Genomic DNA, 12,275 nt, shown 5'->3' with positions numbered 1-12,275 from the left:
GGAGATGCTGGAGGTAACTGAAGAGGAAGGAGTGACCAGGGGTACTTTGTTGTTTGCGTTTCCTGTCCTTGGCACCGCCTCTAGCGCACAGTAGTGGCTCGATAAGTGCTCATTGCATAAGGGCAGAGCTAAGCAGATAAGGTCAGCAGTTGTTCCCAGCAGCGAGGAATTACCCCGTTGAAAATACAGGGTTTCAGGAGCAGCTGTAATGCAAGCCAGGGTGCTGTGAACAGTTCCTGTCATGTATATAGTGACACCTACTGCCAATAATATATGCTGGGACCCTTCCACCAACTTCTCTATACTTGTTGCTCTTATCTTTTTACTTAAGTGGCGCGTTGAGCGGAAATTTGATCACACATCATCGTGCAGTGGACAGCGTTTATAGGTTAGTAAATCTGGGTAGGCTTAAGGGGCACATAGGTGGAAAGAGATGAGGATAAACGTACATACAGGCTGTTGTAAGAACTTCTGAGTTCAGGATGCTGATCCCCCATCATAACAGACATATCAAAATACCCCCACATTGTCTAAATACTCTTAAAGAATTTAAGCTTTAAAAAAATAGTTTTCACTGGAAATTATTTGGCAATGGGGTACTCACTTAATTTATGATTGCCATGACTGCCCTGAATCGTGGTATTAGGAAATTCTTACCAAGTGATTTCTAACTCACACATGGTTTTCAAATACAATGACATGTTTATCAATAAATTACAGTTATGACGTTGACATGTTATATTTCAGGGATCTTTCTTTGAATATTTATTCACTTCAGATTTGCAGTGTATTTTTTTGCATTTGGGGCCTAATAAAATTTCTTTTTCAGTCCCACACCTTTTCATAGGTCCTTGAAAAGCCTAATGAAAAAAATGGCCCAATGAACACTGCTGCTTGTGTATGATTCACCAACTAGGCATAAAAGTCAATGAAGAATCTCGCTTTTCTCTATTCTAAGGCTACCCCAGAACAGAACATGGGAAAACAAGTCTTCTTCTTTTCATTTCCAGGACTTTGTTTCTCATTTCTGTTCCCCCACTCCACTCCCATGTTTGCAGTAAGTGCCCGCTGACATGCAGGAGAGGCTGGACGCTGACACAGATACACAGGGGACCCTTCTCAACACAACCCATGTTTTCTGGGGAAGAGAATTTATGATGAAAATTTCCCTAGTTGGACATTCTAGCCTTAACAGCTAGACACTGCCGCTTTTATTTCCCATGTTCAGAGGGCAGTGGTTTCAGACACGTCTTCAGCTGGCCCACAGCAGCTCCAGGAACTTCGGCCACACTAGCAGAGATGGTGGTGGCGCGGGAGCCACACTGCGGGGACCCCTGGCCGTGTGCAGCGCCGACCTCGGGGCCCCTACCATCCCAGCCTTGACCTGCGCTGTCAGACCTCCACCTCGGCCCCGACCTCGGCCAGCTGACACCCACCATCCACCGCACAGCCCTGACCTCCGCCATCTGACCCCCTGCCTCAGCCCCAACTGGCCTGACTTACGCCATCTGGTACCCACCATCCGCCCTAACCTTGACCTGGGCCGACGGACGGCCCCCGCGGCCCTCGGGAATTCCTGCGGACACTCCCGGGACCCCCGGAACGAACCCCGGAAGACTCGCGGACCGTTCGGCCGCCGACGCCTCCGAGCAAAGTGATTTCTCGGAAAGCCGAACGCTTCGAAGAAGGCGGGCCAGGCGCGCCGCTCCCATTGGGCGGCCCCTCCCGCCCTTCCGCGCCTATTGGCCGTCGCGGCCGTCGCTCTGCGCGCCGGGCCCGCCCCCGGCCTTAAATTAGCGCGGGCGCCCGCGGCCGCGGCGCATCTCCGGAGCTCGGCGGCGGGCGTGGGAACGCGGGCGGCGGCAGACGGTTGGCGGCGGCGCAGGTGGGCGGCGGGCTGGAGCACCAGGGGCGCGGACGGCGGGCTGGGGGTCCTGGGCCGGGGGCGCAGACGGCGGGCGGCGGCGCAGGTGGGCCTGGGGCGCGGGCGGCGGCGGGCGGCGCAGGTGGGCCCGGGGCCTGGGGCGCGGACGGCGGGAGGCGGCGCAGGTAGGCGGTGGGCTGGGAGCTCGGGCCGGGGGCGCGGACGTCGGCTGGCGCGGAGGCAGCGGCCGTGCAGTCTTGGTCTGTTTTCTCTCTCCTCGTTTTCTCCTGAATCCGAACCAAGCATCCAGGTGCGGCTGCTCCCAGAGATTGGCTGGTGCTTTAAAATAATCTCGTTTTTCTTAAAATCTGGTTTGCACGGAAAATTTTAGAATGGCTCGTACAATGCGGGGAAATATTGACCCCCTTGTTATAAGACCTGCTCCTTTCCCGCTCAAATCCTGCTCTTGGAACCGGGCTGGAGTCATAACTGTGAAACTGCCTCTTGTCCAGCCGCGCTGGTGGGGTTAGATTGTGAAGCGGGGCGGGCTGGATTTTTAAATTCTCATCGATGACAAGTAAGATTTCTGAGTGCGGGTGGAGGTACTTTGCTTCCGTAATAGCCCGGTCGTTCCTGGCAAGAAAGTCTCCTTCGGGCTCACAGCTAAAAGAGCATTTTGGTGTAACATGAGCCCCAGGGCAAAGGGCAGACTTTTCTAAGGTGAGGTGTGCTCCTTACCCAGAGCGGCGGAGTGCTTTGTGAATGGAAACTAGAGACTGGATTTTCCAGAGTTTAAACTACCCCCCAGCGTACGAGGGATGTAACCCACCTTTTCTGAAAGCCAAGTTAGGAGCCAGCCCTTGAATGACAGTCCTTTTAGATTATGCAGTTTCCTCTCGAGAGAATTGGGAGAGGTTTAGGTATTTCAGCAAGATTGGGACCAGAAGGAGAAATGGCTTTTGTGCTTTGGGTCTTATGGGTGTCCAGGGCAAATGACCAGGCGCCCTGAGAGACGTGGGGAAGGTGAGTCCTGCACCTGCACCACCTCTCAGGCCCTTCCTGGAATCCGGGTTGGGTGGGCCCAGGGCAGCCTCTTATCACCTCCTGCCTGGGAAGCCTGATCCCCGGCCGATTTATAGCTAATGCAGATTAGCTCCAGATAGGACTTGGCCATAAAGAGAATTATTACCTAAAAATCAAGGAAGAGGAAGTTTTAAACATGTGACTGGGCTTATAAACGTTTCCTGGCTCTGTATTTGGTGGGATTTTGTTAGTGTTCAGTAAATCGTTATGGATCACACTGTAAGAGAATCTCAGGCTTTTAACGCCACTTAGAATCTTGGAGGGGGGGTTTCGGTGACAATTCAGGTGAGCTGTCCATGTGCTGAGATCCTGTCACTTAACCGTGGCTTTTCTCTGCAGGGTGAGTGAAATGAGATCCTGCTGGGGGCCTTGGGGGTTGGGATGTCTCTCTGGGCCTCAGAGTTTTGTCTTTTGAATGAAGCGGGGGCTGGATTAGATGATTTCTAGAGTATTTTCATGTTCTCTGACTCACTCTTCCTCTCAATGCCATTCACTTACCTTTTTTTTTTCTTCTTATAAATCACCACGAGATTCGTCCTTAACAGTTTGGGGGTCATGAATCCGTTAGAAATCCTGATGAGAAGGTGTTGACCTGCTTTCTAGAAAAATGCCTGTACAAACGAAACTTTGCTTTTTATTTCAGGAGGCTCCTGGAGCACGGACTCCAGTGTATGGACTTTGTACTAAGGGGGTGAGCAAAATGCTGACGAGTGGGGACATTTCATTTAATCGACAGATGCGCAGACACCAGCCTTCTTTTGTGTTCTGACCCCTTTCGCCCTCCTCCACACAACTCCTTCCTCAAGTGAGGGGAGCTGCTCCATCTTTCCTCCAGGAAAGCCCTGTGGGAATCTCTGCCCTGCCAAGTTATTTTCTGGGGTGCGTGGCGGTGTTGTTTCATCTCTCTCACCAGGTGTCCCTCCCACATCTGTCCCTTCCAGTTTATAAACACGAGGGACTGTTTTCAAATTCTGGGATTTCTGAGATCCATGCACTTTGCCGATGAGGAGAGCCTCAGAGAGGTGGTCAGGTGACTTTCCCAAGGGCTAGTTAGAGAAAAGCCTTCGCTGGGGTCTACAGTTTCCAAATCGAAGTCTAGTTCCCATTTCACACGCTTCACTCCTTTTGAATCCACAAACGGGCAGCTGGAGTTAATTGGATGAAAAAGTTACAGGTGGCGCTCATGGGCCCTCACCTCCTCTCCTGCTACCTGGGACCTGGACCCCTTCACCGACCGCATAGCCATCTGTGGGGTGGCTGGAGTGTCCAAAACACACACACACTTCTTGCTTTACGGACCAGGATGGCTCTGGATGTGACCATGTTCTTAGGGACGTTATGTCTTGTCACTGGTGATTGTTTCAAATTTGTTGGCCCGAAGCGGTCACATTTTAATCGGAAGAACTGAAATGCTGATTTTTTTGGGGTGGGCGTCTGTCCAACCGCCTAGGGGATTTCCACCCTGTTCTTGTAAACGTGGGCTGTGAGTCGATACGGCACGGTCGCGCTCTCTTTCTCTGTGCTGTTGGGAAAGCTGTCTGCTCTGGCTAGAATGTTCTTCCCAAGGGTGTCTTTGGGCGCCCGGGGTGTTGAGGCCCCCAGATTCTCGTGCGTTCTGGGAGAGGCTAGCTTTGCTCTGTTCTGTCACTGCAGTTTTTTTCCTCACTCTTGTCCTCTATCTCCCAGTTTGTCATAAGAGTTCCTGAGGAGGAAAGTTGGGACACTAGTAACATGTGTTGTTTAAAGAGAATCTTCTCAGGTCCGGGCACTGTGTGAGGTGCTCTGTATGTGTCGTCTGAGTCCTCACCGTGACAACGCCCGGTATCTGCACTTATCCTGGTGTGTCAGCCAGCGTAGCTGACACTCCGAGGTTAAATGACGATCCAGGCTCACCCAGCTGAGAGATGGTGAGACTTGAATGGGACCCCAGCTTGGTCCCATTCCCAAACCAGCTGTGAAGGGGCAATCTAGAAGGGATAGCCTTGAGGATTTCTTGTTTCTCGGAGAGCACAAATGTCATGTTTGCTCATGCACGCTGGTCCAGTGGGGCATTAAGTCATGGAATTGGCTCTCAGAGCGATGGACTGCTCATTGAGGGCACCTGAAAAGGTGAAAGTGCTTTCCCCCACCTCCTGCTAAAAATGGAACGATGAGTGATGCTCTCAGATGCGGCTGTGTTTGCCTGAAACAGAACAGGGGGTGAAAGCTGGAAAGAGCACAGCCAGAGCCTTAGTCGGGGCCACATCTGTGATGCACGGCTGCAGATTTCCCAGCGAGCTTTCAGTTTCCATTCAGGGTTGGAGGCCCTGGAAGCCGGCACTGCCTTCTCACAGCAGGTGGCCCAGAGTTCCTGGATCCGTGGGTTTCCCCCAAGCTGGCACCTGTGTCCTGATCCTCTGATTTTCCTGTTAGCAGTGCCTGGCTGTTGAGTACCTGGGGTGCTGTGAGTAATTAGACGGCTATGTAATTTCACAGGCTATGTTTTCTCTTTCCAAGGATGTGTGACCGCAACGGCGGCCGGCGGCTGCGGCAGTGGCTGATTGAGCAGATCGACAGTACCATGTACCCAGGGCTGATCTGGGAGAACGACGAGAAGAGCATGTTCCGGATCCCTTGGAAACACGCTGGCAAACAGGATTACAACCAGGAAGTGGACGCCTCCATCTTCAAGGTAGTGGCTTGGCCTCCCTGCCACATCGTGAGCTCCTGGTGCAGCTGTTGCGTGATTGATGTCTTGCTTATCTGCTTGAAAGTTAATCCAGTTTTTTTTAAAACAAATGAGTGCCGAATGTGTCTCAAAAATATAGTAGGTGATTGTACACCTGTCACCCAATTTCACCACTTTCCCGGTTTGTTGTATATTGTTGGCATTTTCCGATGAGGAAAACAGAGCACTTTCTCCCCTTGCGCTACCATTTCTTTTGCATGAGGACTGGCAAACACAGAGAGAAAATACTTCTTTTACACTGAGACCTTTTCCTCCGGGCTGCCCCCTAAATTCCATTTAGGATTCTAGGAAAGGTTTGACTCTTCATTCTTTCAGAGGTGCTACTTCCGCTTGGCAGTGTAGGGTCAGCTCAGATGAGAGAGACACCATCTGTCATCACTTCTGGGACCAGGGCATGTGGGTGTCCTGAACCTGCAGCTGGTGTCTAAAACGAGTCCACTTCCCTTGAGAATCAGCAGTACCCCAAGCATGGAGCGAGCACGTAGTTCCACCACGTGCACTGAGACAGCAGCACTGACTGAGAGTTTGCTCTGTGCTGGGCCCAGCCCCACGTGTTTTATTTGTTTTCCTCTCACACAATCCTATGCAGTAGGTGCCGTTCCTGTCCTTGTTCTGTAGAGGCTCCAAGAGGAGATGTGACTTGTCCAAGATCTCCCAGCTCTTGGATGATGGAGCCAGTGTTTGAACCCAGGCATCCCAGCCGTGAGCCCAGGCTCCCAACGCCTAGCCGTACCCATCACCTAGATCCAGGCAGAGGAGCCAGGGCAGCTCAGCTCTGCAGCCCAGCCGGGTCATCAGAATCCCCCATCGGTCAGCAGGGTCACAGAAGTGCGGGCTCCGCCCCTTGCGAGACTTGGAGCCCTAGGTCCAAGGTGAGGCCAGGCCTCCATGTTTGCAAACAGACATATCAGAGGTGATCCGACTCCGAATCTGGGTTGCAAACTGCTGCTATATGTGCTTGTCGTGTGGGCATTTGGGGGCCAGAGTCCAGGAGGGGAGAGTGAGTGAGTGTGGGAAGGAGCCAGGAGGCTGAGCAGGGTGTGGGGGGCGCAGAGCCAGACCCCAGGCGTGCATGAGTGAGGGGAGCAAAGGCCTGCAGGACCCCAGCACAGCACTGGACCCTTAGCTGGGACGACTGTCCCCAGCACAGCCAAAATGACAGAGATTATTATACCTTGGCCCCAGAGCAGAGCACTGATAGGTCAGAGCTGGCTTGTGAGGCATTTCAGTCCTTCATGTCTCTGCCTGGTGTTTGCAGGGGGGCTGCACGTCTCAGCACTTCTGTTACTGTGTAACGCGGGTCACAGCTCTTTGACAATCTGATGCCAGTTGCCTGCCCCTCCAAGAAAAGTGGGCGCGTGCGGACGTTCTGCGCTTACCTTCAAGGGGGCTCTCGTGGCCTGGACATCCATCCGGCAGGCTTCTTCCCTTCAGGGAGCCCCGGTCGGGAGCCTGGGCACTGCTCATGCCTCCTTTCTCCTCCTTGGTGGCCTCGTGGATTCCTCTCTCGGAGAAGATTTTTGCCTTTGGCATCTCGGGGACTTTCTCTTGGGAATGGCTCCGTCTAAATTTTAATATTGCCCAAGGTCCAGCCAGTTGATTGGGAATTCTCGATCATAGATGGCTGTGAGCCAGGGCTCTGCCACCCGGGGCCAGATTGTTCCTTGTGTGGGTCCATCTCGTGCACCTAAGAGGGTGTTAGCAGCATCCTGGCCTTGACCTTCTAGATGCCAGTAGCACCCTCTGCCCCACTGTGACGACAGAAAATGCCTCTGACATTGCCAGACGCCCCCCTCCCCTTTGAGAAGCCTGCTAGGAGTGGACTGTGGCCAGGATGAACAGATTGAAGCAGAGGCGTGGGGGGGCTAAGGGCACAGCTGGAGGCTGACCATCAGTAAAACTGCTTCAGGAGGGGACTGGGGGCGAGACCAGTGGCTGCACAGCCCTGCTTGTGGCTTGCCGGCGGAGATGCAGGCCTCTCCTTTCACCCTGCTCCCGCTTTGCTCTGGGGGGTAATGAAATAGAGCCCCAGATTTATACATCTTATGCAATGTTCTTCATGGCCGTTTCAACAGCGTTGAGAAAAATGTGCAAGATTCCCAATGTTTCCGTTGATTACGCAGTCCCTCAGTGTGGCAATCTGAAATGAGTCTACAATCTCGGCAGGAATGGGGGCGGGAGGGAGACCAGGCGCCCACCCAGAGCTGGGCGGCCACCCGAAGGGTGACATCCTGGGCTGGTGGACATGCACGTGGCGGAAGACCTGTCCGGCCTGTCCCCAAGTGGTGCTTACTTCCATCCACCAAGGGGCACGTCTCTGCCCTGTCCACCAACAGAGCTCTGCTGTTGGAAGAAGCCAGCGGTCAGGCCTTGAGCCATCTTGGGGATTTTCTGTTTAAGTAGAGAACCTTTTGTTGCAAACATTCAAAGCAAACCTTTCAAAAATGTATGAGTTAAGAGAAAAAAAATGAGCCTGCTTTCCTGACTTAGGGATCGTAAGAAGCCACTTACACCAGAGAATCCTTCATTGTCTGCAGGTGTCATCGTGAGGGCAGCTTCGCGGTGTGGACCAGAGACAGGAGATTGAAAAAGACATTAGCTCATTTTGTATTATCCCTGACTGTATGATGAGGCCCTGATATCAGCTCATACTTATTCTTAAAAAAGTATTTTGCCTCCTTTTCATAAAGTTGAGGGGGAAGATCTAGTTCACTGAGGGTTACGACTCGTTAATTGTTCTGCCGTTGACCAGGCTTTTGACAGGCCTGAATAAATTAGAACGTACTTCGTAGCAGGTATTTCCAATTCAGCAGGCCTTCGAGGAAGAAAATCGCATTTGACTTTTAAAGCACAAAATGAGACGGTAATGTTTGTTTTCTGTTGTTTTTAAATTTTATTGAAGTGTAGTTGATTTACAGTGTTGTGTTAATTTCTGCTGCACAGCAAAGTGACTCAGTTATACATATATATATTCTTCTTTTCCATTTTCGTTTATCACAGGAAATTGAATATAGTTCCCAGTGCTCTACAGTAGGGCCTCGTTTCTTACCCATTCTGTATTTAATAGTTTGCATCTGCTAATCCCAAACTCCCAATCATCCCTCCCCCTTGGCAACCACAAGTCTGTTCTCTATGAGACAATAATGTTAAATGGGGAAGAGCCGGTGGTCCCGGGTTTAACGCTGGCTGCTGACCAGTGCAGAGCAGCGCACGGACAGGGGAGACGTAGGTTCTGGTGTATTCTGAGCCGCTGCGTGGCTGTTGATGGGCCTCAGATCCCTCTGTTCTGTCTAGCATTTGCTCTTGAAGAGCCCTGAGAGGTCACCCAGGTAAGCTGGTATTTTCGAGCTGGCCAGAGAGCCCTGCGAGGGCTCGGGGCAGGCTGGCGGTGGGGCACCCGATGCAGCCCGGTGCACGTCCTGACTGTGGGGCCCCTGCCTCACTCTCTGGATCTGGCTTTCCTGATGGGGTGAGCGTGAGCTTTGAATGGACAAGTGCCCACGGCAGTGCCCCGTGGGCTGTGCAGCTCTGGATACACCCCAGCCGGCCTAATATGGCCCCCAAATCCACGGTCTTCCAGTCCCATTGGTAACGCGGATTACCAGCTCAGTGGTTCTCAAATGAGGATGCGCGTGAGTCATGATAGTACTTCCTTAGGGGACAGTTGGTGGTGTCTGGAGATGTTCTGGGCGTCACAGCGGGGAGAGGGGATGCTACTGACAGTAGTGGGTAGACGCCAGGGATGCTGCTGGACCTCCCAGCATGCCCAGGATGGCCCCCACCGCGAAGAGTGATCCAGCCCCAAACGTCATTAGTGCCAGGTGGAGAAACCGCATTTAACGTAAATGCACGTTTGAAATTACCGTTCAGTGTGTACACAGTTTACACTTAAATTTCTATGAAAAACATAAATCAGTGCTTGGTCTGTGACGCAGTTAATAAACGAAGAGAAAAAGAGGGAAAAGGCTTGAAAGCCATTTACTTTTAAACATGTTTCTAAAGGGGAGTCCGGCATCTGTGAGGAGGAAGTGACTGCGCGTGCTCACTAGTATGAGTAGGGGAGCTTCTCCGGTTCCTTTACCTCGGGTAAGACTGCAGACTCTGAGCTTAGGGCGGCAGCTGAGCAGAGAGCACAGGCACTGAACTTGTCTTACATCGGGGGAAAAGCCAGGGCGATTTTATAAATTTTATTTATTTATTTATTTGGCTGCATTGGGTCTTTGTTGCTGCACGTGGGCTTTCTCTAGTTGCGGCGAGCGGGGGCTGCTCTTCCTTGCGGTGCGTGGGCTTCTCATTGCAGTGGCTTCTCGTTGTGGAGCACGGGCTCTAGGCACACAGGCTTCAGTAGTAGTGGCTCGCGGCTCTAGAGCGCAGGCTCAGTAGTTGTGGCTCACGGGCTTAGTTGCTCTGCGACATGTGGGATCTTCCCGGACCAGGGCTTAAACCTGTGTCCCCTGTATTGGCAGGTGGATTCTTAACCACTGTACCATCAGGGAAGCTCTACCAGGACTATTTTAAATGGGAATCTGACTCAGGGTGTTATGCAGTTCCTGGCCACCTAAGTCAGAATCACTGGGATGTAGGCTAAAGATACGGGTTCCCAGACCTAACCCACAGGTACCCAAGGAGACTCTTGACGGGCAGGGCCCAGGAATCGCATCTTAACGAGCTTCCCAGGGGATCGGTATATGCATTAAGCTTGGGAACACCTGCCTGCTGCTTGCTGAAGTAGAAACTCCTTGGGTTGGAAGTCAGAACAGCTGGTTTTTAATCCCAGACTGGGTCACCTTGGGGAAAGTCAGCTCTTAGAATTTCATTTTCCCCGGTGAGGGTTGAGAATTCCCTCCAGATCTCCTGTTATTTTAGGCTGGAAGACATGTCTGATTTTGCCTGACACCAAACGTTAGTTTCACCTGACAGTAGTGACCCTCTGATTGGTGTGTCGGCATTCCAAATTTGAAATCTAAAAACTGTGCCCATCCACGTGTTTTTAATTTTTTTTTTTTTTTTTTTTTAAATACTGCCCCATTTTACATTTTGACTTAAAGTTTCCAGCTTTGAATTTCTGGTCCTAGTTCAGATTCTAAGGTTTGGAGAGGTCAGAAAACAGAGCTGTTAAAAAAAACCCACAGAGAGGGAAAACATTTGTTTGCATTTTAAACAGTACCCTGGGGAGCCGTAGGGGAGAAGGGGGTGGGGAAGGTTAGAATGAACGCCAAAATGCAAAACAAAATTTCTGTTAAAAGTAGCAGGGCAGTGGATGACCACATTCAGACTTCTTTGCAAATGTTCCCTTTTCGTGCTACGTTGTAGCTAGAGGTTGATTTGAAAAAGCAACAAATTGTTCTTTGTTTTGAACATTCGAGTGAAACCATGTGCAACTTCCTCTTTGCACTGCTTGGCCTCAGGCTCCTCCTGGCCCTCTGGGCCCGGGGAGGATTTGCAGGGGACGATCCCAGATCCATGTGTGTGTGTCCTTGGGCCTGGGTTCGAGTTCCGGAACCCCCTCCCCCTGCCCCAGCCCCGACCTGGGTCTTTTCACTTCTGTCAGAGGAAGTGGTCTGACTGGGGTCCCTGAACCCTGAAATCCTTGACTGAGGACCTTCAGGAGGGCGAGCAGAGCAGGGCCTGCCCGTGGCCCCGGGTGTGCGTGGTCCCGGGGCCAGCTGGGTACTTCATGTGTTTTCTTTCCTTCCTTCAGGCCTGGGCCGTTTTTAAAGGGAAGTTTAAGGAAGGGGACAAGGCCGAGCCGGCCACATGGAAGACGAGGTTACGCTGTGCTTTGAACAAGAGCCCGGATTTTGAGGAAGTGACAGACCGGTCCCAGCTGGACATTTCTGAACCGTATAAAGTTTACCGAATCGTCCCCGAGGAGGAGCAAAAATGTAAGTATCCTTTCTTTATGGGCACTTGGCCCACCGGAGGCCGCCTGGGTCTGGGGTTCGAGTCGCCGCCCACGGGGTCCAGCTAAACAAATAGTTCTCTCCTTTATGTCAGCAGAGGTTGAGGTCTCCTTCCGCTGACCTCACCCACCATCTGCCGACTGTGGCAGTTTCCAGTTGAGAGGCAGCGGACGGGAGGAAGGGGCGGGAGACGGCGTGGCAGCTGGCATTGCTGCTCGCTGACTGTTGGACCAGGAGCGAGTGCTGGGGCCTCCCTGGGGCTCAGCAACGGGCTTGGACGGGAGCAAGGCTCCCCGAACAGTGCCGATGAGGGATTCCTTTTGTTTTCTAGCAGCTCGCGGAGCAGGCTAGGAGAAAATAAGGTGGACAAAGGAGGGATGGCTGATAGGGGTTGAGGGCAGAGTTCTTGAATGAACTTGCAGGTGGAGCACTGTTGGCTTCATTGCTGGAGACGGGATATGCTTCTAGATATTAGATCCTGACCGTTGTTTGGGAACCCCCAGCTGTGATAATTCCTGAAGTCTCCTCCCGCTGTAAAATCCCAGGAAAGCAATTGTGAGGAGATTAAAGCACAATAGCAAAAACCTGCCTCACATCCCCCCGTCCTGCTGTCCACGCTCTGCTCTGGTCAGACATCACTAATCGATCAGGATGTGTTGAGCTCAGATCGGGCCTCAGGCGTTTTCAAAGTGCTGTG

At 52.2% G+C, this 12,275-nt stretch overlaps 1 protein-coding gene across 6 annotated transcripts in view; it reads left to right on the top strand.

The window, feature by feature from the left end:
- Positions 1-12,275, top strand: part of IRF8 (interferon regulatory factor 8) — a 93,960-nt gene that overhangs the window by 69,982 nt on the left and 11,703 nt on the right. For 2 of the 6 annotated variants that reach the window (XM_073796389.1, XM_019935119.3), the window contains 2 exons: positions 5,444-5,618; positions 11,377-11,560. In XM_073796389.1, coding sequence (XP_073652490.1) covers positions 5,445-5,618; positions 11,377-11,560 — 358 coding nt within the window. In that variant the 5' untranslated portion in view covers position 5,444. Of the gene's footprint in view, positions 1-1,789; positions 1,971-2,024; positions 2,175-5,443; positions 5,619-6,264; positions 6,548-11,376; positions 11,561-12,275 lie in introns of those variants that run through there. The other 4 variants (XM_019935113.3, XM_073796388.1, XM_073796387.1 and 1 more) reach the window with 4 other exon arrangements.

Source organism: Tursiops truncatus, chromosome 19 (assembly GCF_011762595.2).
Source record: "Tursiops truncatus isolate mTurTru1 chromosome 19, mTurTru1.mat.Y, whole genome shotgun sequence".
Lineage (NCBI taxonomy): Eukaryota > Metazoa > Chordata > Mammalia > Artiodactyla > Delphinidae > Tursiops > Tursiops truncatus.
The sequence above is the reverse complement of the archived record's forward strand: the minus strand, read 5'-3'. Positions and strand labels throughout refer to the sequence as shown.